The 27,806-nt window shown below is 38.3% G+C and overlaps 2 protein-coding genes across 2 annotated transcripts in view; one reads left to right on the plus strand and one right to left on the minus strand.

Annotated features, from left to right (window-relative positions):
- dnajb14 (DnaJ heat shock protein family (Hsp40) member B14) overlaps positions 1 to 27,806 on the minus strand; it is a 100,936-nt gene that overhangs the window by 71,781 nt on the left and 1,349 nt on the right. The window lies entirely within an intron of this gene.
- Positions 23,606 to 27,806, plus strand: part of LOC132142466 (uncharacterized) — a 61,382-nt gene continuing 57,181 nt past the window's right edge. Inside the window, exon 1 of the mRNA XM_059552357.1 lies at positions 23,606 to 24,432. Within this exon, the coding sequence (XP_059408340.1) occupies positions 23,779 to 24,429 (651 nt within the window). The 5' untranslated portion in view covers positions 23,606 to 23,778 and the 3' untranslated portion in view covers positions 24,430 to 24,432. The remainder of the gene's footprint in view (positions 24,433 to 27,806) is intronic.

Genomic DNA, 27,806 nt, shown 5'->3' on the forward strand with positions numbered 1-27,806 from the left:
CTATAAAAAATTATCCGTGGGGTATTTTGACATAAAACTTCATGTACACACTCTGGGGACATCAGAGAACAATTTAAAATATTGTATCAATGCATTCTATGGCACCTTTAAATCCATCTAACCGGACCATAGAAATCAATTTCTAACCTTTAAAGTGTTTTTTTTTTTTTTTGGTTGGTATTCTGTTTCTATATGTTAAAATAAACCTGCCATAAACAAAATTACATCCCATTAATTTCTTTGTAATTTGGCAAACTTACAAAATCAGCAGGAGATCAAATAAATATTTTACCTACTGTACTCCTCCATCTCCGCTAGGCTAGTGTCCACTGCCTCCATGAAACTTTTCTTTCACGATTAAGGGAGCTTTCAACTGATTGTCAAGTCGTTTTCAACTGACTGCACTTTTGAACTAAGGGCCACTTTCAGACTATGTCTGATTGCATTGTCTGAACCACATTAACATTAATTAAAAAACTTTAATCCTCATCCTCATCAGTATCCAAAATATACAGTGAACAGGGCATTGATGTAATTTCAGCGGTTGGATTTTGTCTATTGAAAAATGGACCTGCTGCTGTTTGGACACTGAAGACTGGAGCTGTCTGCATGCTGCAGAGTGGTTTGTGATTGTAGCCCCGCTTTTCTGTCGAATCTCTATCTTTCTATCACTCTCTGTTGTCTAAAGTGATAAAACAAACTTAATTCCCATCATATATCCGATATTATCTATCAAACTAATTTGACTAATCTGACCATTTGATTTAAATTATAAATTGCAAGTGCAGTGCACTTAACTTGACATTCACGTTTCCATCCGCATTTCTATTCGTATCTACTACAGTTTTCTTTTGCCTCGTTTCTTTTCTCTCTTGCACCGGTTTTTCACGAGTTCATCAAACAATAGTAGTAAGTCAGAATCATTCTTCAATCATGGTGAGTAATGGCTACTTCTCCTGCTATTGTTGTTTGCTCCGTTTTCCACATGTACAGTTTAGCTCTCTCTGTCGACAACGAGGGATTCACATGTGATAAATGTAGGGAAATAGTTAGGCTGATAGAGGAGGTTTCAGAATTAGAGACACGCATCCAAACTTTCATTGAGGAAAGTAAGAATATGTGGGCTGTAAATACGGATTTGGATGCGACTAGCCCAGGGTGTCCTGTACATAGCTAAGTTCCGGTTACAGTGCCTCTGAAGCAGGGTGATTGGGTGACTGTGAGGCTGCATTGTCGCAGGTCAAAACACTGCTCTTCTGTTCCGATCAAAACATTAAACAGGTTTTCCCCACTTGAGCACGTTTACATGCACACCATTAAGCTGATAACTCACAAATATCAGCTTATGAAATTGATCAATTTTCCTGTTTACATGCACATCAGTAACCTGACAATGCAAGTAGGCTGCGTTTACATGACTTCATGAATAAATCAGGTTATATCCCTGAAGTGACGTCAAAATATAATAATTTCTTATCTGACTCAGATGTGATGTTAAATTAAGCTTGCAACATACCAACTTGCAACATGTAAGTAAGCGTACAGCTTTCAACTTGTCATGCCATTTATGACCTTACTCTGATAAAAGAAGACAGGTTACCGCGTTTACATGACCAAGTGCATGCTTATTAAGCTTAATCGGCTTAAAGGAAAACACCACAGGTTTTCCATATTCCACTATGTTCATCCCTCAACTTAGACAAGCTGATACGTACCTCTCCCGTCTCAGTGCGTACACCCAATCACTGTAGCATGCTATGCTAGGGTTTAGCTAGGCACCATTCAAGTGCTCTTTCGCCATACATTATAGTCATCATTTTTATGAAACTGTTCATTTTGTAACCATCTTTAAATAGGGAAAACATGGAAGTATTTGGTAGCTTCTTAATTCATCCCTGTTTGGATCCTAAGGAATGAATGGGGCTAAGCTAAACGCTAGCATAGTGGAGACATGCACTACAGTGATTGAGTAAATGCACTGAGACAGGAGAGGTATGTATCAACTCGTCCTCAAAAGTTGAGGGAAGAACATAGTGGAATATGGAAAAACGTTGGCATTTTCCTTTAAGAACATGCATTTAAACACACTCAGTGATGCACCAACTGAGAATCCTGATGAAAGTGCTCTAGTTATTGGCGATTCTAGTGTATGGAATGTGAAACTAGAGACACCAGCCACCAGAGTCCACTGTTTACCAGGAGCCAGAGCGTCCGAAATCTTGCCAAATTTAAAAGTGCTGGCTAATGCTAAACGTAAATTCAATAAAGTTGTTATTCATGCCAGCACTAATGATGTTCGACTTATCCAGTTGGACATCACTAAAAATAACTTATTAATGTTAATGGTCTTTATCCCTCCTGGGGTGGTGCCGGTCTTTCACCTAAATATCACACTATTATGAGTGCCCTATTACAGTGTGTTAATTTCAACATTTACTATTACTATTGCTATTATTATTAATTATATTATTATTACTACTACTTGTAATACGGGTCAGAACTTTTTTTATTTTATTTTTTTTATAAATAAAGCACTATTTTAGTTTTTGTTCAGTATCCATTTTAATAAACTACTGGTTAATTACTCCGTATCGGCCAGTGTGAAATAGACTAGAAAACTTTGCTGGCATTAATGGAAGTGCATTAGCATGGTTCAAATTAGGGCTGAACGATATGGACAAAATTTCATATCTCGATTTTCATGCCAGATATCTCGATATCGATACAATACGATATGACTACGAGTTCGGTGAAAACCAAGCATTTCTCAGAAAAATAAAAAGATCATAATACAAAAAAATTTGGAAAGTATAGTTTTATTTTTAAGAACAAGTCATCAACATTAACATAAATTACCAAAAAATGAATTACAAATCAAACCTTTTACTGCAGCTCTGCTTTAACAATAAATAACAAATACAGCAGCTGGTGGAACATTGAAATTGCATTGAAGTGCAACAACATTTATATTCTTCAAAAGATCACATAACTGTATGCAGAACATGCATTTGCTACTAAAAGAACAAAGGTAGTTACAGGCAGCACAACTTCTACAGATTCTTTGCCAGGACCACTAGCTTGTTAACCATGTCTGGCTTCAGACAGGACCTCTGACAACTCACAATGTTGCCTGATGCACTAAAAATTCTCTCTGAGGGAGAGCTGGTGGCCTGCATGCACAAGTATTTTCTTGCCATGTTGCTGAGACGGGGAAAGTTGACTTTGTGAGTTAATCTCCACCACAGAAGGGGGTCCTCGTCGTTGTCAATTGTGGGGGACTGCATGTAGGCACTCAGCTCAGCTTCTATGGCAGCAGTGGGATCAATTGGTACTGTTGCACTTGCGGTGGATCTTTTGAAGAAACTTCCCAATGACTTTTTAGCCTTTTTGGTGGGTGGGGGTGAAACTTCTTCCACTCTGGTCTCTCTGCACTCAACAGAATGCTAGAAAATAGTAAAAAAAAAAACAAAAAAAAACAGGAAAAAAGATTTTAATTAGTTTTATATATGAATGATCATTACTGTATGAACAACACAATTCAGCTAAATTTAAACTTAAATATTTACTAAAATGTAAGATAATGCATTTAAATGGAAGGAACTCTTCTCATTTACTCCATTCTAACCATTATTTTTACCTTGTGTTCCATCATCTTCATCTCTGACACCAGTCTGGCTTTGATGATGGGGACGTCGTTGACACTGATGTATTGTGTCTTGTATCTTGGAGCTCTTGTGTAACTCTCTCTTCATACTTGCTGTTCAAGTACTCCAAAATTTTCTTTTTTAAGGACTTGGTCATGTCCGTATCACCCTCCTCTGGTGCCAAGATGGTTGTGTTAAACAGGCTGAGTACTGGTTTGATGTGTGAACACTAACGTAATCCTCCCGACAGAGCATCTGTGAATTCAAGCAGTGGTCCCAGTGCCTTGCTGACTGACTCCAACACATCCAGATCTTGATATCCAAGAATTAGGTGCCGGGTGTTTCTGTCCTCTGAGAGGACCTCATGGAGTGCTTTCTGCTGCTCCAGAATCCTGTTAATCATGAGCACCCTAGACCCCCATCTAGTTTGATACTCAGTGATGAGTCCATGGACTGGAAGGTTGAGGCGCTTCTGGGCTTGCTCAAGTGCCACTCTCTTTTTCCAGCTGTGTGAGAAGTGGCACACCAACTTTTTGCAGACACCTGTTGCACGGCTGATCTGGCTGTCACCTTTCACTGCGTTTTCTTGGAAAAATAGTTGTACAAAAATAATTCATGATTATTTTACAACAGCTAAATAACCACATAATAATGCAGATTGTTTTCTCTCTCTCTCTCTCTCTCACACACACACACACAGACCTCTCTCCCTCTCTCTGTCTCAAAGTTATTAAAAATAAACATAGCAAAACGTACCTATTGCCAGGTGTAGCCTGTGTTCGAAGCACTGAAGGCGCGTCCAGCCATTCACCTCCAAAGCCTTTATCATGTTCGATGCATTATCAGTCGTCACGCAAACTTGTTGGTCCTCCTTCAAGTTCCAGTCTGCCTAACGCACCTCTCATCTCCTCCGCTATATTATCCCCAGTATGCTCCCCGGGGAAGAATGATGTCTGCAGACAGCGGGTCTTGAGTTCGAAGTTTGTTGTAATAAAATGGACTGTCAAACTTATGTATGGTTTGGTTGTCCGGCTCGACCACAGGTCCATGGTGGTGGCGAAATGATCGATTTCACGGAGCTCGGATTCAACACTCATTTTACACTCATTATAAAGTTTTGGAATGGCCACTTGATTAAAATGTGTTCAGGATGGTATTTTATAACACTTGTCCAGCATCCGAACCATTTTTTTAAAGCCTTCTTTTGAGACAGTGTACACAGGTACCATGTCTTTTGCAATGTGGTATGTTATAGCGACTGTAATTTCTTTATGTCTGGTGGACGTCGACTCGTACGGCGTAACGCTACTGAATGCATCAGCAATCCAACATTGCTTTGGTTTATTTTGGGATGACTGAGAAGTCCCCGGTGTTTCTCTCATTGTCATGCACTCCATGCAGCATGCGATGGTGTTGTTTCAGGTGGTGAAACATGTTTGTTGTGCTACCTTGCTTAGTCACAATTTTTGCTAAGCACGACCTGCACAACACATCACTCTGGTATACATCGTCTTCTCTGAATCCAAAATACTTCCAAATTATGGAAGATGATTTATGTTTTGGCACCTAGTCAGATTCTGCACTGCCACCGGCCGCATTATCTCCCGCACTCATTTTCTTTCTTTCTAATTTATCCGCTGTCTCTGTACAGTGTGCATAAACGTTGGAACAGGGGGGGGCGGCCGCCCCCCTCCCCCTTTCCCCACCCCTCTCGTGGTCAGGCAGCTGGCGGGGGTTTTTGTTCGTTGTTTTTATTTTCCGTTGTTTTTCATATATATATATATATTAGTTAATAATATATAAATACAGAATCTGAATTAAAATGTGTTTGATTTAAGCCTACATTTCACAATTTTGTGTCAGAAAATTGTTTTTAAGCCTTGTTTTTAAGTATTGTTTTTAAGCCTTTCGCACGTACGATTACACAGGTGTAATCAGTCTAGGCTGGTCCCTGGAGTGTACGATCAAGTGCATCACATGATCCACTGCTAAATTCAAATGTTCAATTTAGCCAGAGACAGGCGCGCTCAGAGCAGTCATATATCACAACTTTTCAGTGTTTTCAACCACATACTGTTTATTTTAGGTTTCAAACATATAAATTCACATAAGTACGGTGACCCAGTAGTGCACAACACAACGACATTAAAAAAAGCAAACATAAGCTCACAACACAACGACATTAAGCCACAACACAAATACATTAAGCCACACCACACCGAAATTCTCACAACACAACGAAATTAAGCCACAACACAACCAAATTAAGCCACAACACAACCAAATTCTCACAACACAACGAAATTAAAGGGATAGTTCACTCTCATATTAAATTTTGGTATGTTTTAGCTTACCTCAAGGACATCCAAGATGTAGGTTTCTCTGTTTCCTCAGTATTTCCTGTTTTGATATTTTTAGGTCCAACCGTTCTTGTCTGTGACTCACATAATGGATGTCTATGGTCACCACCTCAAAGAGCATGCACAGAGGAGTCAAAATTAAACCCATCGTAAGTACACATTGATGACCTAAGACACGAAACGAGCGGATTGTGTAAGAAAACGAACAGTATTTATATCGTTTTTACCTCTTGTACACAACCACGTCCAACTGATCTGAGTGCGCGATTGCTTCCCGATGTGACGTGCACGCGCGCTCTGGCTTAGTCTGCGCAAGTGCGGAAAGCACCGGAAGCGATCTCTCGCGCGTGTACATCACTCATTGTTTACACTTACTACCTATGGTTTACACAGATTTCGGAAGTATTACCTTTCACTGTGAAGATCTAAACATATTTAGACGTACAGGAAATTGCAATGGAAGACGATTTCAATATATTCATAGACAACGTTGAATTTTTTTCACAACCATATTTATTTGAAACAGAATACACAGACCAAGTACTCAGGAGTGATCCGCTGCAGCAACACGTCTTCAAACCTCAGAGACAGAGATCTCTTCAAAATTGGTGGTGTAGCAAGTGTTGTGAGATGCCAACAGAAGCGGAGAGCGTATGTTGTCACGAATGGAACAACTACAAGATGACGACGAGGACGTTGACAGTATCACATCACACGCCTGCCTGACTGAAGATCCTGATTTTTCTCCGCTGTTGAGACGCAGCGTTTTGCACGTTGTGTTTAGTGTGCCACGTATAAACTGGTGGCGACATCCAATGCCAGAGGGACCCAATGGCACGCTGTCAATAGAGTGAGTAATGTGTTGTATTTTTATTATAAACGCAACGATTATAGGGTGCATTATAAACATTAATTTATTACAATTACTGCATTATATTTCAGACAGTGCAGATTGAAAGCGTAGCGTGTGGTAAACAATGAGTGATGTGCATGCGCGAGACATCACATCCGGGGCTTTCCGCGCTTGCGCAGACTAAGCCTGAGCGCGCGTGCACGTCACGTCGGGAAGCACTCGCGAACTCAGATCAGTTGGACGTGGTTGTGTACAAAAGGTAAAAAATATATAAATACTGTTAGTTTTCTTACACAAACCGCTCGTTTCGTGTATTAGGTCATCAATGTGTACTTATGATGGGGAATTGTTTAATTTTGACTCCTCTGTGCATGCTATTTGAGGTGGTGACCATAGACATCCATTATGTGAGTCACAGACAAGAACAGTTGGACCTAAAAATATCAAAATGGGAAATACCGAGGAAACAAAGAAACCTACATCTTGGATGTCCTTGAGGTAAGCTAAAACATACCAAAATTTAATATGAGAGTGAACTATCCCTTTAAGCCACAACACAAATACATTAAGCCACAACACAACTAAATTCTCACAACACAACGAAATTAAGCCACAACACCAATACATTAAGCCATAACACAACTAAATTCTCACAACACAACTAAATTAAGCCACAACACAACGGAAGTGCTCCCGACCACTAGGGGGCAGTGTTGAAAGTTAAACACCGATATTTCATCGAGACATATGTGTAACTTAATATGTGTAATCGATTTTTTAAATGAAAAACGTTTTTTTATTAAATGTTTTGATATCCTGATAATCTTAATGCTCGATTCATGAATCGAGCAAAAAATAAATTGATAATATTTTCAATTTGGACCGTTTAGTTCTGCTCTTGTACACAATGTTTTTCCTCAGGGGGCTTATTTAAATCTGGTGCTGTGTGGGGAAACCATTGCTCTTTCTGTAGAGCTTTCAAATTGACAAGAGGAGAAGATTTTTCATCTTACAAGAACTTCCCTTGATGACTGTAAATGAATTTCATCGCGCGGAGAAGGGCATTAAACTTTTCAAGTTACATCAACAACTTTAGGGTCAGTATTGTTCTATGGTCTTCTAGCAAATCTAGGTAATAAGGCTGGATAACGCTGCTGCACTGACTTGATCAGCTCAAAAATAGCAGGGCTAAGTTATAGTTTAGCTTTAAACTCCGTCCACTTCATCTTTTTATAACTCGTAACAGATAGTAGAAATAACAGCAGGACTCCCGGTAATCCACGTTGATTTGCATCGGTGGTTCTGATAGGTGTTTGCTGTGATAGGAACTTCTTCACTTGATATAAAGTATTTTAAATACTGTTGCCATTTTTTAGATTGCCATGTATCGTAATAAATCTTAAAGGACCGTTCACACCAAACTATAAAGAAAACTATAAAGATATTTAGTTTTAAAAATCGTTCTCACTGTTTAAAAGAAAGAGTCCACACCACAGCTATAATGATAAAGACAAAGAGAAACAATATCATTGGAATCACTTTAAGAACTATTTTTTTTCCAGCTGATGAATGATTAAAAACATTGACAGCCAATCAGAATCCTGCTATAACGAGCTCGAGAATGTAAAGCAGCGGACGAGCTTGTGCGCGCTTAGAATAAACAGATTATATCGTTCGCTGCTGTGGACTCTATCGTTATCTTAATAGTTATCATTCATTGTGTGAACGGGGCTTTAGTCTGACAGTTACTGTTATATTTTCAAATTGTATTATCTGTAAACTGAAGCTTGAATTAATTGTTCACATTTATATAGCAGTTTTCCAGGGATCCCCAACACAAGCATGATAAAGCTATTCAGTAAAAAGCAAACAAGATCAGAAATGGTTAAGAGAGATAGGGACATCCTTTGAAATATTACTGATCTCTTTACAGTCTATTGGCATGTTTGTAACATTATATAAAATATTAATTATTTGTCATAATTTATTTCAAATACAGAGTAATTTACAATGTAATAATTTAAAATGCAACTGAAAGTAATTCAAAATGTGTCTGAAATCAATTAAATATGTAAACCAATGTTATTATCTTCACAGATTGTTTTAACGGACTCCCATCCATACTGTTGCAGCACTGTAGCAGACAGCACACTATTCAGAACTGAGAATCAGTGAAGTTCCTCCTGTACAGAGCTGCACTGAAGGGAGCAGAGCTGGCACAAACCTAGAACAATGGTAAGTAAGAGAATTATCAAATTCTTTAATGTATGACATAATTAATAAACTTTGATTAATAATATTAACACGCCCCATTGGTATGCCTAGAGAGTCAAGCCAGGTCCTGTCAGTGGGATGGTGGTCCTGTTTTCAAGAGAGGAAACTCGCTGAGTGGTTAAGGTAGTAGTAAAGTGTCTAATATTGATATTGATCATCTATTCATATCTTGCTTTTATTCATAATGTATAACATGCCTATTTGATAAGCCCTAACAGAAAAAAGACAAAAACACAATCACAATGATTATGGCTCTATTCATTATGCATGCAACTTGTAATGATGGTGGAAATTTTTTATTTTTCTTAATGGTCAATTTACACTATACCTTTGTTTTTCATCTCTGGAGAATGTTTACAGTGATGTCACCAGTGATCTGCCTCACCTATCAGTCCTTCAAGTGGCAGAAGTGTTATAAATATAGTAGTGTTATAAAAAATATAGTAACACACCATTACACTGTCATAGTTATTAGTATTTGTATTTTACATAACTATTAAAACTATCAAAGTTTAAAAAATTTAAGTGTGGATATTTACATGTTTACATTACACTGGTGAGCAAGAAAACATTTTAAAGTTACATATATTTGCACTTACATAATATTTAATTTACATTTTATATTGTAGTCTGTACAAATAAAACCAAATGAATCCATCCCAAGTTTTTTGTGTAAGGCCAGATCTCTCTGTGGAAGATCGACTGAAAGGTGGACCATGAAGAGGAGGAACTCATCGAAGGGCTGCAGAGACTGACACTGTCAAAATAAATGTTAAATAATTATGATACATGTGTGATACATGATACATAACGTGTGCATCAAAAAGTGAAAATAAATATTACATTTTCTTTCTCTGTCACAAACAATACAATATCAATATTTACCATTGCATTGCTTGTTATTTCAACTTCTCTCCTCGCTTTAGCTGTCCTTGCTCTGGTCACACGAACCATGTGGAATGCAGGTTCAATAACTCTCCAAAAGGCCATTAAATGGATCTACTTCTCAAATCTAGATTGGATGAGACATGTTTTCAGAAAATACACACCAAACAATGTAAAAAGTTTGTTTGCCTACACTGAACCTGAAGGATACTTAAAAATGTATAATGTATTGACATACAAGTGGAAAAAAGGTAGGTCAGTAAAAAGATTTTAGCTGGGGTTTTAGCTTATTCTCCCTCGTGTCATTCTAAACTGTTCTGAATTTATTCTGTGGGGTCTATCTAGATAGCTGACTGACGGTAACATTATTTACAACATTTCTGTATGCCAATGAACAAAGCAAGCCATATGGGTTTACAGCGATAATGTTGAGTATATGATGACAGCTTTATTATTTTATTTTTGGGTTAATCATTTATTAACACGTATTGCCTTGATCCACGGAAGAGGTTTTTAAACAGGCAAAAACAGCGACAAAAAATAAATAATGACAACTAAAAAATTCACAATAGGCCTACATTGTGCTCGTTAATATAGTAATAAAGGTTTAGATCTTACCTAGTGTAGATTCACATGCTGTTGTCATTCTTGAACAGGCGCCTGCAGACTGAAGTTTCAGAAGTGATGTTGAAATCCTTAAATCTTACATTACTAATTTGAATCCACTTATTTCGAGTTTCTACATCCAGGGGAGAAGTGTGAAAAACCTTTGAGGAGCCTCACAAAACGGGTCACAGCAATAGCTGTGTAAACCACCCTCACAGATGTTCATTAAATAATTATATTGCTGTGGTATACTTAATTTGTTGTATTATAGCAAAATGTATAAATATTATTTAATATTCATCGTTTATGGATAAAAGTTTGCAGCTGGTAATGCACTCACACTACGGCAGAATAAAGACAGGAACCTTTTATTCGCCCTAAGATTTCACAGGAAATACGTAGTCTATTGCCCGTTCCTGCAGACAATCTGCCCCCTAGTGGTCGGGAGCATTTCCGTTGTGTTGTGTCTTAATGTATTTGTGTTGTGGCTTAATTTCGTTGTGTTGTGAGAATTTTGTTGTGTTGTGGGTTTATTTCTTTGTGTTGTGGCTTAATGTATTTGTGTTGTGTTTTAATGTCGTTGTGTTGTGAGCTTATGTTTGCTTTTTTAATGTCGTTGTGTTGTGCACTACTGGGCCACCGTACATAAGTACTAAAAAACAATGCATTTAGAGTTTGTAAAATACACACTGATGTCTATGGAAGAGGTAATAATAATCCTTTCCATTATAATTCGACACGTTTTATTCATATCAGATACACATTGTCTAAGTAACTTCAATGTTTACTCTATTCTATTCCCAGTTCACCAGCCACTTTTAAGTATTTCGGGAGAAGTGGATGAATTCACGTGTTGTAAACATAGAGGTTGTAAATCCAACAGATCCGATTCTCTGAACTGCGTCTGCAGCACAAACTAACACGGCGGCGGCCATCGCGCATACTCAACTAGCATGCTCAACTAACGCGATCGTTATAAAGGTGTTTAAACAACAATATACTTCCACTTGCATGTATTTGACTCTCGGAATATCAGATATTTCATGCCATAGCTAACACATTTGTGAATATTCTGAATTAAAAAGGAAAAATGACATAAAAGCAGATCATCATTCAGCGCTGTTGCTGTGTCACGTGACAAGCAATGATGCGTCACCATGGAAACGCCGCCCCCCCTCTCACAATATAGTTCCCACGTCCCTGGTAGTGTGTGCGCGCTGGCTTTAGCGGTGCATTCGAGGGCACTCGTAAAACTGATGTTAGTTGTGACTGCCAGAGTTGTATGCAGGGCGAGCGTGGAGAGGGGAAATCTATGTCGTCTATATCGTTGCTTTTTTCGATAGTAATATCTTGAAAGTTCATATCTAGATATAGATACGATAACAATATATCGTTCAGCCCTAGTTCAAATCGTACTTATCTGACCTCCATCAATTCGTTGCAGTGAATGAAGAGGTAACATATCAATCACAAGTGCAATATGGAGTACTTCAAGGTGCTCAGTACTTGGGCCGTTACTTTTCACACTTCATCAGGAATCATGGTTGTTAGCTTTCACTGTTATGCTGATGATACTGAGCTCTATATTTCTTTGAGGCCCAGAGAAACATACCAATTATAAAAATTAACGGAATGCATAGTCTATATAAAAACCTGGATCAGGAGAAATTTCTTACTGCTAAATTCTGAAAAAACAGAGGTGTTAATTATAGGACCTAAGAACTCTGCATGCAATAACCTAGAACACTGTCTAAGACTTGATGGCTGCTCTGTCAATTCTTTGTCATCAGTTAGGAGTCTAGGGGTGTTATTTGATAGCTATCTTTATTTTGAAAGCCATATTTCTAGCATTTTTAAAACTAAATTTTTCAATCTCAAAAATATATATAAATTATAGGGCTGTGAATCTTTGGGAAGGCAGCGATGCGATTCGATTCAAGATTCGATTTTTGCAAATTTAGAACGATTCAATTCGATTCGATTCACAATTAAATTAGATACGATTCGATTATAACGATTTGATTCTGCATTTTTAAGTTCATTCACAGGATTATTTAAATGTTTCCCCTAAAATCTATAAATGCTTAGTCAGGTGGCAAATTACAGCAGCCTTTATGGTTAGAGAACCATAGGGAAAAAAAAAACTTTTGTCCATTGTTAAATGCTGGTTTAATGGTGCGAAATGGCATACGTAAAAATTTATGTAATGCAAGATTTAAAAAAAGAGCTTAAAGAGTATTATGTATAGGCTAACATTTTGTCACACCAGGGGCATAGCCATCATTTCAGAAGTGCCAGAAATATCAAACACAATAATTTTATGTATGTAGCCTATGTATTTTCATAATTATTCTAATTTTTATTTTTATTTATTTTTACAAGGAATTTTCTTATTTTTTTATTACTTTTAATTAGCTGTAAGAAATCAAATACACTACTGGACAATAATCAATCATTTGAAATCAATATTTTTTTTCTTCTAATGGCAGAAGAAAAAATAGGTTAGATTATTGTAATGTTTTAATTAATAATAATAATAATAATTACATTTACATCCTTACATTTATATAGCGCTTTTTCTAAGCACTCCAAGCACTTTAGATGGTCAGAGGGTATCTCCTCATCCACCACCAGTGTGCATCATCCATCTGGATGATGCAAAGGCAGCCATATTGTGCCAGAACGCCCGCCACACACCAGTTTATTGCTTGAGAGGAGACAAAGTGATAAAGCCAAACAGCAGATTTGGGGATTGTTATGAGGCCATGATGGTCAGAGGCCAATGGGCAAATTTGGCCAGGATGCCGAGGTCACACCTCTACTCTTTTCGGAAGACATGCTGGGATTTTTAATGACCACAGAGAGTCAGGACCTCGGTTTAATGTCTCATCAAGGCAAGGCAAGGCAAGTTTATTTATATAGCACATTTCGTACACAATGGTAATTCAAAGTAGCCTGGTTCTACCAGACTCTCGTACATTTCATTTGTACAGAGAGTCTGGTCTCGCTCCACTGAGAAACGTATACTTCCTTGTAGGCGGGTTCTCTGTTAAAGTTCTAAACTATTGGATCTGCCCAGAGTCACTCAGGATCTGCCATATAGCCAATCGCTAACGTGTGGTCGTGACGTATGTCATGCGCCGAAACCGGCCGGAAACAACAAGTCTGTTGGATAAGATAAGATGTCTGTCAACGAGAGCTGCAGGTTTTGTGCATTGAATTTAGGAGTTCAAGGAACAATTAAACATTCTAAATGTATATTTGACAAAAAGGACAGTGGTGTATTCAGTCAATTGTCGAAGCTGGGTCTAATCATTAGTAATATGCCGCTGCGGTCGTTTAGCCTGGTTCTACCAGACTCTCGTACATTTCAACTGTACTAGAAGTATTTAGGAAGACAGAAGTTTTCAAACACCAACCGGGAAGACATTTCTCTGCATTCCCGAACTTTGACAGAAACATTCTGTCCAAGCTCAATTACAAGGACTTATGGCAATGGATGCATGCCAGGCTGAAAGACTGGAGAGCTGTAGCACTTTGACCAGTTACTTGCGTGGTTTATAATGGTCCAGCTTTGAAGCTGTCATAGAATGGCTACTTTGAATGTTTGTGTACGCGTTTTAAAATAGTTTTTTTGTTATGTACAGACAAGGAATAAATATTGAAATAACATCTGTACACTAAGTGTCCCTGTATATAATGATTTTATTTTATAATAGTTTAAATAATTTGCAGTGCATACTCTCTATCTGCAGATGTGTAATAAACAAAAGATTTTCATATTATGTCTTATTTTTTTAATTACCTTATTTAACTAGGGTATTCAAAGTTTTGTACATATTTATGACATTTAGTTTATTAAAACAAATTAAATATTTACAACAAGTAAAACTGAAAATGAAACAAATTAGTCTTCAGAGTGTGTTTTCACATGTTTATTTATGACATGTAAAAAATTTAGTAAAACAAATTTTAACTATTTACAACATGTAAAACTGACACACCAACCATGCTCCTGCACGAGTACACAAAGGGCCTCAAAGTTTTCTATTCAACAAGAATCACTAAATTTACTGTTCAGAATCTGAGCTACTGACATGACTCCTGAGTGCATCTTCAACAACAGCATCATCATCATCGTCAAAGTGGTTACTGTAATAAAGATCTGGATCAGTTAAATACCCCCCTGAATCATCTTGCAGATCCACATCAATATCACCAAAAACATCATTAATGATGATTAAAATCTCTCTCGCATGGTCCAGTCTAAACACAGGAAGGTTAGCAGTAATGTATGTCAGGTCAAATATGTGTTGACAATGGTCCAAAACGGCGTCCACCAGTTGCTGACTGAATCCAGTGCAAGCTGCATGTGAGGTGTACACAGTCGATTACAGGATTTGAATAAACTATCACTGTACTCCTTGAACAATTCTGCAATCAAAGATTTGTCTTTTGCATCCACATGCCTACATCTCAGAGTGATTGGTTCATCTTCAATCAGTTCATAATTAGGCGTTGGTTCTGTACATGTTCCAGACGTACAAGAGCAAACCTTCTGACAGTTTGTACAACAGAGATGGCGTGGCTCTACATGACTGGTTTCTGCTTCAAAATGTGCATAGAGACATTTCCTAAGACATGTGTTTTTTCCAAGATCAAGCAGTTGTTTTACTTCTTCATCCACCTTGAAATACCGTCCGGTGTTGTAGAGGATGGCATGTGCTAGTTGACCATGTCTTCCAGCCCTGCCGACCTGTTGTAAAATTGCCTCTATGTCCCCTGGAGCCCCATACATTACCACATGTGAAACATTAGGGAAATTCAACTCCATCCCCAAAGCTGTAGTTGCAACAACTACCCAGCACTTCCCTTCCCCCCTCAGTGAAGCCAACACTCTCTGCTTGTTTTGGGGTAGGGTTTTGCTGTGGAACATGCCAATGAGGAGGTTTTCACTTGTACAGGACGGATCACAGTCTTCCCAGGCATGTCCTTGCAGTTCAGCCTTTAGGTATGAGAATACTCTCCCCACTGATTTAAGTGTTTGACAGTAAATTAAAACAGGTTGCATGGTTGAGCCCTTGTTTTTAGCATGCTGAACTATCCAGTCTAGGCAGGTCATGTTATGGCTGGGCACCTTGCACAATCCAAGACGGATGTTTGTCTTGTTGGGACTAGCAATGATTTGTACGGCATTGTCCATATGGAGTAATCTGATGACTCTGCTTCTGGACTTGATGTCAGCTGAGGCAGTCAGAGCCAAAACAGGTGTACCTGGGAGAATAAAAAATACAAGATAAACACACTTGCACAATTTTATAACGTACCAAACAATTTGTCAGGTGTGTTTGTGTTATAGGCTATGGCAGGGAGGACTTAATGAACATCACTATGAACAGTACTGCACTAAATCCATGTAATCACGCAATCCTTTTTTATTACAGGGAAAGTAATTAATCTGTGCAATAAGAGATTATACATAAACTAACTATTGACGTTACAATAGCCAACAAATGAGATATTCCACAACAACTTGGGCAGAAGCAACACAGGGGTCAGTGCATTTAACTTACCCTCCTTGATGATCGATCTCAGCTCTCCGAGCTTGGCAAAACTTTCTCTGAATGCCGACTCGCCTTTGGAAGCCTCGCCCCTGAGGTAAACGAAATAGAGAGTGCAACATTTCTCATGAATCTTGTATCATATTCTCAAATTACAACATTGTCTAAGCTATCGATTATGCAAAAAACAGCCCTTATGTTGTTTAAACGTATTTAAGTGTTAACTTACCATTTGTATGTAACGTGGACCTCATCCACAACGATGCCAACGAGGTTGTCCTGGTGTATTGTCGAGGCTAGCATTTGACGCCATTTGTTGTTTAACAGCCAGGACTCGGGGCTTCCGAACACCAGGCTAAAGCGTCCGTCCAAAATGTCAGTCATCGTGCACGCCGAGCTGCCCAGCACTAACTCCTAACTTTTCTGCCTCCTTCACTTGGTCCTCCATTAGTGCAACAAGGGGGAGACGACAACAACTATCGGCTTTGCATCCCTATCGTTCGCCTTAGCTAACTCACTCACCACTAGCGGAGTGAGCTGGAAAATCAAACTTTTCCCGAACCCCGTGGGAAGGAGGGCCACAACATCATGGCCACCAACAAAACTTTGCAAACATTGTTCTTGCTCCGGCTTTAACTTCTGTATATTCGGCAGTTTTGCAACAACGGACCAAATAGCATTACTCACGTTTATCTCCGCTGCCATTACTCCAACTCAAACTGACGCACTACATCAACATCATCGTTCTCAGCCACTCCCTCTGTTCGCTGATTGGTCCTACAAAAAAATTGGTTCTGGAAACCTAAGAATATACTGCAAACCCAGACGGAGTAGTGAAGGGAAATGAAATTGAGCGGAAGTACGTAGGAGGGCGGAGCCAGGCTAAATTCAAAGTGCTAAACATAAAAGAAAGTAAAATAGTCATGAAGAAAAATAATACAAAAATAAAAACAAGACATTTTTAAAACTTTGGAAATGATTCAAAAATTGACTTATTTAAAATGAATTTAAAACAGTTAAAAATAACCGTCACTGTCACCGATGGAGTTTTGGTTCCTTGCCGCTGTCGCCTCTGGCTTGCTTAGTTGGGGACACTTAATTTCCAACGATGCTAGATGGCATCATTGAATTCAATGATGAACTGCCTTTTTGCTTTATTGACACACTATTTTCCTATCTAATGCGGTTCAGTTTCTTTGTTACAATCTATTTTGTTAAAAGGGCTATAAATGATAAATAAAGGTGACTTGACTTGGTGAGTGCTTATGAGTTCAGGCAAAGGATCATGGGAAATGTAGTCTGAGGCAGAGTGGCAAGAGTCAGGAATGGAGTGCCCTCTGGTGGACTTCATGGGCATTCCAGCTGGAAATTGTGACAACATCCTCTTATGAGCCACCACTATGTACCATGCAGATAAAAGGTTCCAGCAGAGGCTACACTATAATAGGTGTTTGACCATCCCATTTTGAAAATAATTGCATAAAGAGGAAAGAAAATACCATATAGACACAAGCTTTCAGTAGGAAATACCACATACAAAGAACCAGCCAAATGTAAATGTATGAGTCTATTTACAGTCCTAGGATCAGACTCTCACGGGTATGTAATTCAACACTAGTATGGTGACCCATACTTTGAATCTGTGCTCAACATTTAACCCATTCAAAGTGCAAACACAGCAGTGAGTACTGAACATACACACACACACCATGAACCCACACCTGGAGCAGTGGGCAGCCAGTTTTGCTGCGGTGCCCGGGAACCAGTTGCAGGTTTAGTGCCTTGCTCAAGGGTCTAACCTCTGTCATGATATTGAAGGTGGAAGATACTGTTATACATTCACTCCCTCCACCTACAATCTCTTTGGGTTACAAGACTGCCTAACCATTAGGCCACAGCTTCCCCCTTAAACTTGCCGTGACCTGGATAAACGGATAGTGGACAAATGAACAGATAAACACTCCAAGACACAGACAAATCTCAAACGATCACTGTTTTACTAAGATAAATAAACTACCAAATGCCGACCTGTGCGCTCCTTATAAAGTCAAGAGAAAACATTCCAGTATTTTCCTGTTTTGAAGACAGGATCATCCAGAAACCAAGAGTTTGCGAGCAAAGTCTTGCAATACAGCATTTTGAGGTCCAACACACTTTCACATATTACTACAACATACAGAAGATAGGGAAGGGCAATTTTAATAAATGAGACATCAAGACTTATGTAATTTATATAATATTATAAAATTGCTACATTATGTTCCTATCAAACATTTAAGCAATACTATTTAAATTTTTTAGTAATTAACTTAAGTAATTAGCATTTTCTGAGTAATGCATAAAATAAGAATAACATGCCTCAAATATCTAATAAACTAGTTAATAAACTAGTATAATAAACTAGTTTATAGTCCACTGTACCATTAATTCCTAAAAACATTACATCGGCTTGTCTGTAAGGGCATTTTAAAATGTGTCTAATAATTTAAAATGTAAGTAAAAATGTTCATTGGTATGGTGTCATCTTTCTGTTTGTGTGAGAAAATATAATTTTAAAGACTCCATAATCATGCACACACCAGGTGAAATTTTGATCAATATGTGTAATTTTCATAAGATTTTAAAATACTAAAAGCCATGGACAACTTTAAATAAATGGAAAGCTCAACTACACATCCATGTACAGAATCTATTTTTTGCTTAAGCCCTATTTGGACAGGACTAGTTTTCTAAACTACGTTTGAGTTTCAGTTTAAATCATGCTACATCTGTGATTTTATGTACCAATTCAAACTAGACTAACCTCTCAATGTTTATTAAAAAGGTGGGTGTGTTTTTAGACGTGCTGTGGTTTTGTGCATCACGCATGATATGTCTTTTAATAATGTATTTAAGGGATAATGCATGGCTTGCAGTGCATTTAACCCATAGGTGTGATTGGCAAAGGACAAAAAAGCAGGAAACTATATGGTGCACTTACCATGACATGGCGACCCCCCCCCTCCACCCACACACACAGTGACATAATTTATATAGTTTAATAATAAATTAATAAAAAAATATTGTACTTGTTTTTTGTTTAAATGAATTTATAAATTAAATAATTAAAAAGGGAAGAAAAAATTAAATACACATCTAAATTAAATGATTGAACAAAAAAAAAAAATCATAAAAGGAGCAAAAATAGGGATGAATTCCAAAAAATCTGTCAATGATTTGGGGGGGGGGGGGGGGGGGTTCGAGTTTACGATTTCAATTCTTACAGTTTTTTACTGTTTACTGTAACTGTTTAGTTACTTTTTGCTATTTAGTTTTTTTTTAACTGTTAAAAAAAAGAAAAGAAAAAAACCTCCAGTACACTTCTGTACAGGGCTGGGCAATATGAGCAAAAATTCATATCTCTGTATTTTTTAGCTGATTTGCGGTATACTGTAGCCCAGGGCTATTCAATTAGTTTCATTCGAGGGCCGCATTATCAAATCGAAAAGTTGAGGTGGGCCGGTGGGTTGGTTTGGGGGTTTATCTTATTTATTGAAACATAACAGTTTCAATAAATAAGCTAAAGTAACCCTAAAGAAGTGTGGTATTTACTTGGAAATGTGGTACCCAACAGTATGCAAATATATAAAACCATAATAAATAAAAACTTGATAATTTACAGCTGTGTACAACTATTTTCCTTGGAACAAATAAATTATTTATACAAACTTATAGCTGTTGGTGAGAAATAATAATTATTTTATTTATAATTGTTATGCTTAAATGAAAATATTCTGACAGTGAGACTTGTTAACCACAGGCTCCCACTGTATAAAAAATGCCTAAACACAAGTTAAAAACTATACGCACCTTTACAAAGAAACTGACAATTTCATAACAAGCATTAAATATATATTCCTCTACCCACCTAATAAAACTAATGCAATATAAATCACTATATTTACTATTAAACTATATAATATTATAGTATACATTTACTATATTTATTTATTACTACATAGTATTCAATATAAATATTGCACATTTCTGCCCAACCATGGTAAATTACTACAGTAAATGTGGTAAATGTTTGTAAGGGTGATTAGGGGATTTAAAGTCTTCTAATTTCGGTCATGCCACAATGTTTCTCCTGCTTTCCTCATCAGTCTTGTTGGGAATGTTGAGGCTGTTTCATCCGATTTAATACTAATTAAATCATCGAGTGATTTGTGGTTTGTAACAGAAATGTTTCTGTCGAACTGAAACGCTTCCACTGGTTGTCGCAACGCTGTTTAATATTAGTGTGTCCGGGACCGGGAGTAAACGCAACTCCGCGCTGGGCCGTGTTTAAACAACTAGTGAAACAACTGAAAACATCGCTATTTGTTGTAACTGTACTGAACGAGAAACCGCTTCAGATGATTCAGTTACGGAGCGGTCCGAATGAATCCGAATAGTTTTAGACCGTTATGCAAGCGCGTTTAGAAAGAATCGAACCAAAAGAATGATTCATTCACGAAGGATTGGTAGCCTATCGCTGGTTCAGTCGACATAAATTCGGGACACATATAATAACTGCTGAAATATTCACACGTAAAACGTTTCTCAGGTCAATCGGAGCGAAAAGAGGAGGAGGGAGGTTGGTGCCGTCGGGCCGCATGGAGATGATTGGCGGGCCGCATGTGGCCCGCGGGCCGCCAATTGAATAGCCCTGCTGTAGCCTATATATCTTGGTATTTTGTATTTGGATTAAACAAAGTGAATGTAAGCATGTAGGCATATATTATGTGCAAAAAGGGTTAAAGTCACATTACATTTTAACATTGCAATCTAAAAAAAAAAATATTAAAGCATAAGTTAAAGTTACTAAACTAAAAATGAATATAATAAAAATCACAGACTAATTGAGTAAAAAGGCTATTTTGATTAACCCATTACACTTGTGCTATCATACAAATACACTTACTTGTAGGTTTAAAATTCTACATGTCACATTTATTGTCCAGCTACAAGTATTTCATCAAAATGTATACTTTAGTCAGAGTTATTGCGCTCTTATTTCATTGGAGCGCATGCGCGCGGTGGCGCTCTTTCTAAATGAAGTCTGTGGAGTTTAGCGAGTTTAGAGAATCGCTAAAGCTGAAACTCATTCACTTCTGACAGCAAAATGGAAATTTTCTATTGGATTTTAACATTTACAGAATATACCTGTGCAATGTAAGTCAAGCATTAAGGAAAACAGCACATCTCAAACACATTAAACAGCGCGTCTCTGTCAGCCTCACACGCAGCCTTTCTCTGTCAGAGCTTCTAACGGGGCGAGCGCAAGCCGCTTTGAACTGGAACTATAAACTATAGGCTACTAGGTGAGAAATAAACGCAGAAATTATTTAAATGCAAAACAAACAAAAAACGCTATGATTGGTTGAACTTTTCACCTTTATCTGTTGCTTGTTTTGAATACTGCGCGTGGACAATACCAATACCCGAACCCACCCCCCAACCCCCGCACTTTTTTTTTTTTTGCACGATTTACGAGAGCATCATTTTCAGGTTGGAAAAGCCGGATTTTTCCGGAAGAATCACACCCCTGTTAACCATTTTACCATATTGAAAAGTATAACAAGCGGAAGATGTGTGCAAACAATTGCTCAGGGAGGCTGAAAAAGGAGAGAGAAGCTTTGGATTAATACAATATCAGCAATCACAGATATTTGCATTTGGATGGGATTAGATTTCTCAGAGGACCACTGGCTAAATTAACATGCAACCAACTAATCCATTTGTAATCGGATGGACGGCTCAATCAGACTGAAAAGCCTTCATGTAAACACCTTAATCAATCCAACTGAGCTCATTCGGACTAAAATTTCGATCCAATTGAAAAGGGTGGTTTATTCCTTTTCTAATACGATTGAGAGTGCATGTAAACACTCGATCGGATTGAACCACGAAACTGAAAGTACAGCGCATGTGCAATGACGCAGAAATAGCGTAATGACATATGATGTGCAGAATGAGTGACTCTTACTTTTGAATAGTGTTGTATAAATGCGTGTCCTGTCATTATAAAACTCTCCTTTCACTTGGCAACTGTGAAGTGGAGCAGGACAACCTCCCACCAATCCTTATTTTGGAATCTCATCCACAGGCAATCAGAGCATTTTTACTGCGTGATAAATATGAGCTCACATCAAAGTCGTTTATATGTATACAGGGTTTCCCATGGATTGATTTATTTGTGACGGCCTGCCACTATATCAAAACTGACCACCACAAATATCCACCGCCCTGCCATCAGTTTCCAAGCATCTGCCTCTTACTGACTGTTTGGGCTTATAAATATGAACATAATTTGTCTGTTAATGAGCACAGTTTGTTACTCAAGATGCAGGACGTGAGCTGCGGACATGTGTGACATCATAAACCTGGGTAAATAAATACATTTTAAATTCACGTAAATTCACTTTGAATGGAACATTCGTTCACCTCGAACTGGAATCATGGCAGAATATTCTGTGATGTCCACTTAGCAGGGCACTTTCATTCCAATAGAACAAACATCTGAAGCAATAAGAGAGATATACAAAATGCGCAGAGCAGGGGGTCACGAGGACTGGAATTGAGAAAGTAGAAGATCCGAAGTGCGAATGCAAACCAGACGACATGATGACATAAATATGCTAATTAATGTGATATCATCTGCCGCCACAAGTCTCACAAAATCCTGTGGTAAACACTGGTATATTTGCCCACAAATGGATAAATATTAATTCTGCTGTTAAAAACAAATAAAGAAACCATGTAGGAGAATGGTTATTATGTGCAAACAGTGATAAACTCTATATTTGTGCAGTGTGCCCATGTAAAAAAAAATCTATTCCGATTTGAAGCTTGTGAAATATAAATGTGCACATCAACCTGATCACTTTATTTAGTGTTCATGTAAACACTACATTCGGATTCATCAATTGGAATGAATTCAGTCCGATTGAACCAAAAATTGTAAATGTAAACGTAGCCACTGAGTTTGCCGAAAAAGAGTAGGACCTTTCTCTGAAATATTTACAGAGGTTGTGTTTGAAAAACACAGATTTGGCAGATTTATGTGGGATTACATCTGTAATATACTTCTGTGAAATGCATAATTCTTTAACATCCCGCTGGAAAAAAAGTCCCATACAAATAGGACTTTAGTTAACCTTTTTGTAAAGCATTTTTTGATGGTTTGACATTTTTGCAGATGAAGTGACACCATCATTTGCAGACAAAATGACATCATTAGATCACATGACCATTCAAATATAATTGATTTGCTAACATTGCTAATACTCTATTCACACACATTACCACTGCTGTACTCACTGTTACTTTCTTTAATGGCGGATGAATGTCTCCACTCTGTGCAGCTCGAGCTCGAGGCCGTGGGAAAGCAGATTCGCGACCTGGAGGTGAGGCAGGCCCAGCTGAGAGAGCGGAGAACCGCGCTGGAATCATCCCGGGCTGACGCTCACAAGTCCGGGGTAAGTATACAGCGATCTGCTAACAGTCCCACCACGTCTACTCCGTGTGTTTCTCTGCACAGGCCCGGTGCACCCAGGACGCGATCTTCCCAGATGTCCCTCACTGCGACGCCGGGACACCACGGACCCTGGGTGCATCCACAGCGGAGGACGCGAGCCGGGTCCCGGGCGACGACTTCTCCCCCTCCTGCCTTCGACATCTCCATCCGGAACCGCTTCGCTCCCCTCCGCGAGACAGGACGCGACGCTGTGATCATCGGAGACTCCATCGTCCGACACGTAAGTGCTACGTTAGCCGAAGGTAAAGTGCACACTCATTGTTTGCCTGGTGCTCGTGTTCTCGATGTTTCTGCGCAGATACCCGCGATCCTGAAGGTCGACGAGAGCCCCAGAGCAGTCGTGCTTCACGCCGGGGTTAACGACACCACGCTGCGGCAGACGGAGACGCTGAAGAGGGACTTCAGCAGCCTGATCGAGACGGTTCGCAGCACGACGCCCGCGGCGACGATCGTCGTGTCAGGACCACTGCCCACGTATCGACGAGGACACGAAAGGTTCAGTAGACTTTTTGCTTTAAATGAATGGCTGTTGTCATGGTGTAAAGAACAGAAACTGCTATTTGTTAATAACTGGAATCTTTTCTGGGAGCGTCCTAGGCTGTTTCGCGCTGATGGATTACACCCCAGCAGAATCGGAGCGGAGCTGCTCTCTGACAACATCTCCAGGACACTTCGCTCCATGTGACTAGTAAGACAATTCTCTAATAACTATTATGATGAGTTTTGTTCCACCCGCTTAAATGATAAAAGTACTTGTGCTGTAAAAACTATTAAGACTGTGTCTGTTCCCCGAATAGTGAGGTCAAAATATAATGTAGGATCTAGAAAAAATCTTATCGTAATTAAACCAGAAAAATGTAAAGTAAATGAACAAAAACAATTTTTAAAGTTTGGGCTCATAAATATTAGATCACTCACACCCAAAGCAGTTATTGTAAATGAAATGATCACAGAAAATAGTTTTGATGTACTCTGCTTGACTGAAACCTGGCTAAAACCAAATGATTATTTTGGTCTAAATGAGTCTACTCCACCAAACTACTGTTATAAGCATGAGCCCCGTCAGACTGGTCGTGGAGGAGGTGTTGCAACAATATATAGTGATATTCTCAATGTTACCCAGAAAACAGGATACAGGTTTAACTCTTTTGAAATACTTCTGCTAAATGTTACACTGTCAGACATGCAAAAGAAGTCTAATGTATCTCTTGCTCTGGCTACTGTGTATAGACCACCAGGGCCGTATACAGAATTCCTAAAAGAATTTGCAGATTTCCTCTCAGACCTTCTAGTTACAGTTGATAAGGCGCTAATCATGGGAGATTTTAATATTCACGTTGATAATGCAAATGATACATTAGGACTTGCGTTTACTGACCTAATAAACTCCTTTGGAGTCAAGCAAAATGTCACCGGGCCCACTCATCGTTTTAATCATACACTAGATCTAATTATATCGCATGGAATCGATCTTACTGCTATAGATATTGTACCCCAATGTGATGATATTACAGACCATTTCCTTGTATCGTGCATGCTGCGTATAACTGATATTAACTATATGTCTCAGCGTTACCGTCTGGGCAGAACTATTGTTCCAGCCACCAAAGACAGATTCGCAAATAACCTGCCTGATCTATCTCAACTGCTATTTGTACCCAAAAATACACATGAATTAGACGAAATTACTGACAACATGGGCACTATTTTCTCTAATACATTAGAAGCTGTTGCCCCCATCAAATTGAAAAAGGTTAGAGAAAAACGTACTGTGCCATGGTATAACAGTAATACTCACTCTCTCAAGAAAGTAACTCGTAGTCTTGAACGCAAATGGAGAAAAACTAACTTGGAAGTTTTTAAAATTGCATGGAAAAACAGTATGTCCAAGTATAGACAGGCTCTAAAAACTGCTAGGGCAGAGCATATCCACAAACTCATTGAAAATAAACAAAACAATCCAAGGTTTTTATTTAGCACAGTGGCTAAATTAACAAATTACCAGACGCCACCTGATTCAAATATTCCACCAACGTTAAATAGTAATGACTTTATGAATTTCTTCACTGATAAAATAGATAACATTATACAATAGCGAATGTAGATTCTACAGCGTCTAACACTTCAGTTTCATCCATCGCACCCAAAGATAAACTGCAGTGCTTTACAAATATAGGACAGGAAGAGCTAAATAAACTTATCACTGGATCTAAACCAACAACATGTTTATTAGATCCTGTACCCACTAAATTACTAAAAGAGCTGTTACCTGTAGCCGAAGAACCGCTTCTCAATATCATTAACTCGTCGTTATCTTTAGGTCACGTCCCAAAACCATTCAAGCTGGCGGTTATCAAGCCTCTTATTAAGAAACCAAAACTAGATCCTAGTGTACTGGCAAATTATAGGCCTATTTCAAATCTTCCATTTATGTCTAAAATTTTAGAAAAAGTTGTGTCTGCTCAATTGAGCACCTTCCTGCATAAAAATGATCTGTATGAAGAATTTCAGTCAGGTTTTAGGCCCCACCATAGCACAGAAACTGCACTTGTTAAAATTACAAATGACCTGCTTCTTGCGTCAGATCAAGGCTGCATCTCATTTCTAGTCTTACTTGATCTTAGTGCTGCGTTCGACACCATAGATCATGACATACTCATAGATCGATTACAAAACTATACAGGTATTCAAGGGCAGGCTCTAAGATGGTTTAGATCCTACCTGTCCGATCGCTACCATTTTGTTTACTTAAATGGGGTGTCATCTCATTTATCATCAGTAAAATATGGAGTGCCACAAGGATCCGTCCTAGGTCCCCTTCTATTTTCAATATACATGTTGCCCCTTGGTAATATTATTAGAAAATACGGAATTAGCTTCCACTGTTATGCTGATGATACTCAGCTATATATTTCAACGAGACCAGATGAAACTTCCCAATTATCTAAGCTAACAGAGTGTGTTAAAAATGTAAAAGATTGGATGACAAATAATTTTCTCCAATTAAATTCGGATAAGACAGAGATATTAATTATTGGACCAAAAAACACCACACAGAATCTTGTAGATTACAATCTGCAACTAGACGGATGTACTGTTACTTCCTCTACAGTCAGAAATCTGGGTGTTATATTAGACAGCAATTTGTCTTTTGAAAATCATATTTCCAATGTTACAAAAACCGCATTCTTCCATCTTAGAAACATTGCCAAGCTACGAAACATGTTATCTGTTTCTGATGCAGAAAAGCTAGTTCATGCTTTCATGACCTCTAGACTGGACTATTGTAATGGACTTCTAGGTGGTTGTCCTGCTTCGTCAATAAACAAGCTACAGGTCGTCCAAAATGCAGCAGCTAGAGTCCTTACCAGGTCAAGAAAATATGATCATATTACCCCAATTTTACAGTCTCTGCACTGGCTACCTGTTAAGTTCTGTATCTGTTACAAATTATCATTACTTACCTATAAGGCCCTAAATGGTTTAGTTCCTGCGTACCTAACTAGCCTTCTACCACGCTACAACCCATCACGCACCCTAAGGTCACAAAACGCTGGACTTTTGGTAGTTCCTAGGATAGCAAAGTCCACTAAAGGAGGTAGAGCTTTTTCACATTTGGCTCCCAAACTCTGGAATAGCCTTCCTGATAATGTTCGGGGTTCAGACACACTCTCTCTGTTTAAATCTAGATTAAAAACGCATCTCTTTCGCCAAGCATTCGAATAATGTATCTCTTAAATTGTGAGTGTAGTTGCATCTGCATTTTTATTCTTTAGCTTGGGTTAAACTAATTTTACTTTGTTGGATCAGCAGCTATGCTAATGATGTCTCTATTTTGTTTCTATGTTTTGCCACGACTAGGATTTACACAAGCTCCAGTCTGGATCCAGAACACCTGAGAAGAGATGATGCTGACCCTCAGAGGACCCCAGATTATGCTAACCTTGAATCAACAAACATTGCTACATGTGTGACTGCATCCTATAATTACTATTAATTAATAATATTGATAGTTCATCATCTAGCTGACTACGTCTTGTATTATTATTATTATTATTATTT

The sequence above is a fragment of the Carassius carassius genome, chromosome 6, assembly GCF_963082965.1.
Source record: "Carassius carassius chromosome 6, fCarCar2.1, whole genome shotgun sequence".
Classification (NCBI taxonomy): domain Eukaryota; kingdom Metazoa; phylum Chordata; class Actinopteri; order Cypriniformes; family Cyprinidae; genus Carassius; species Carassius carassius.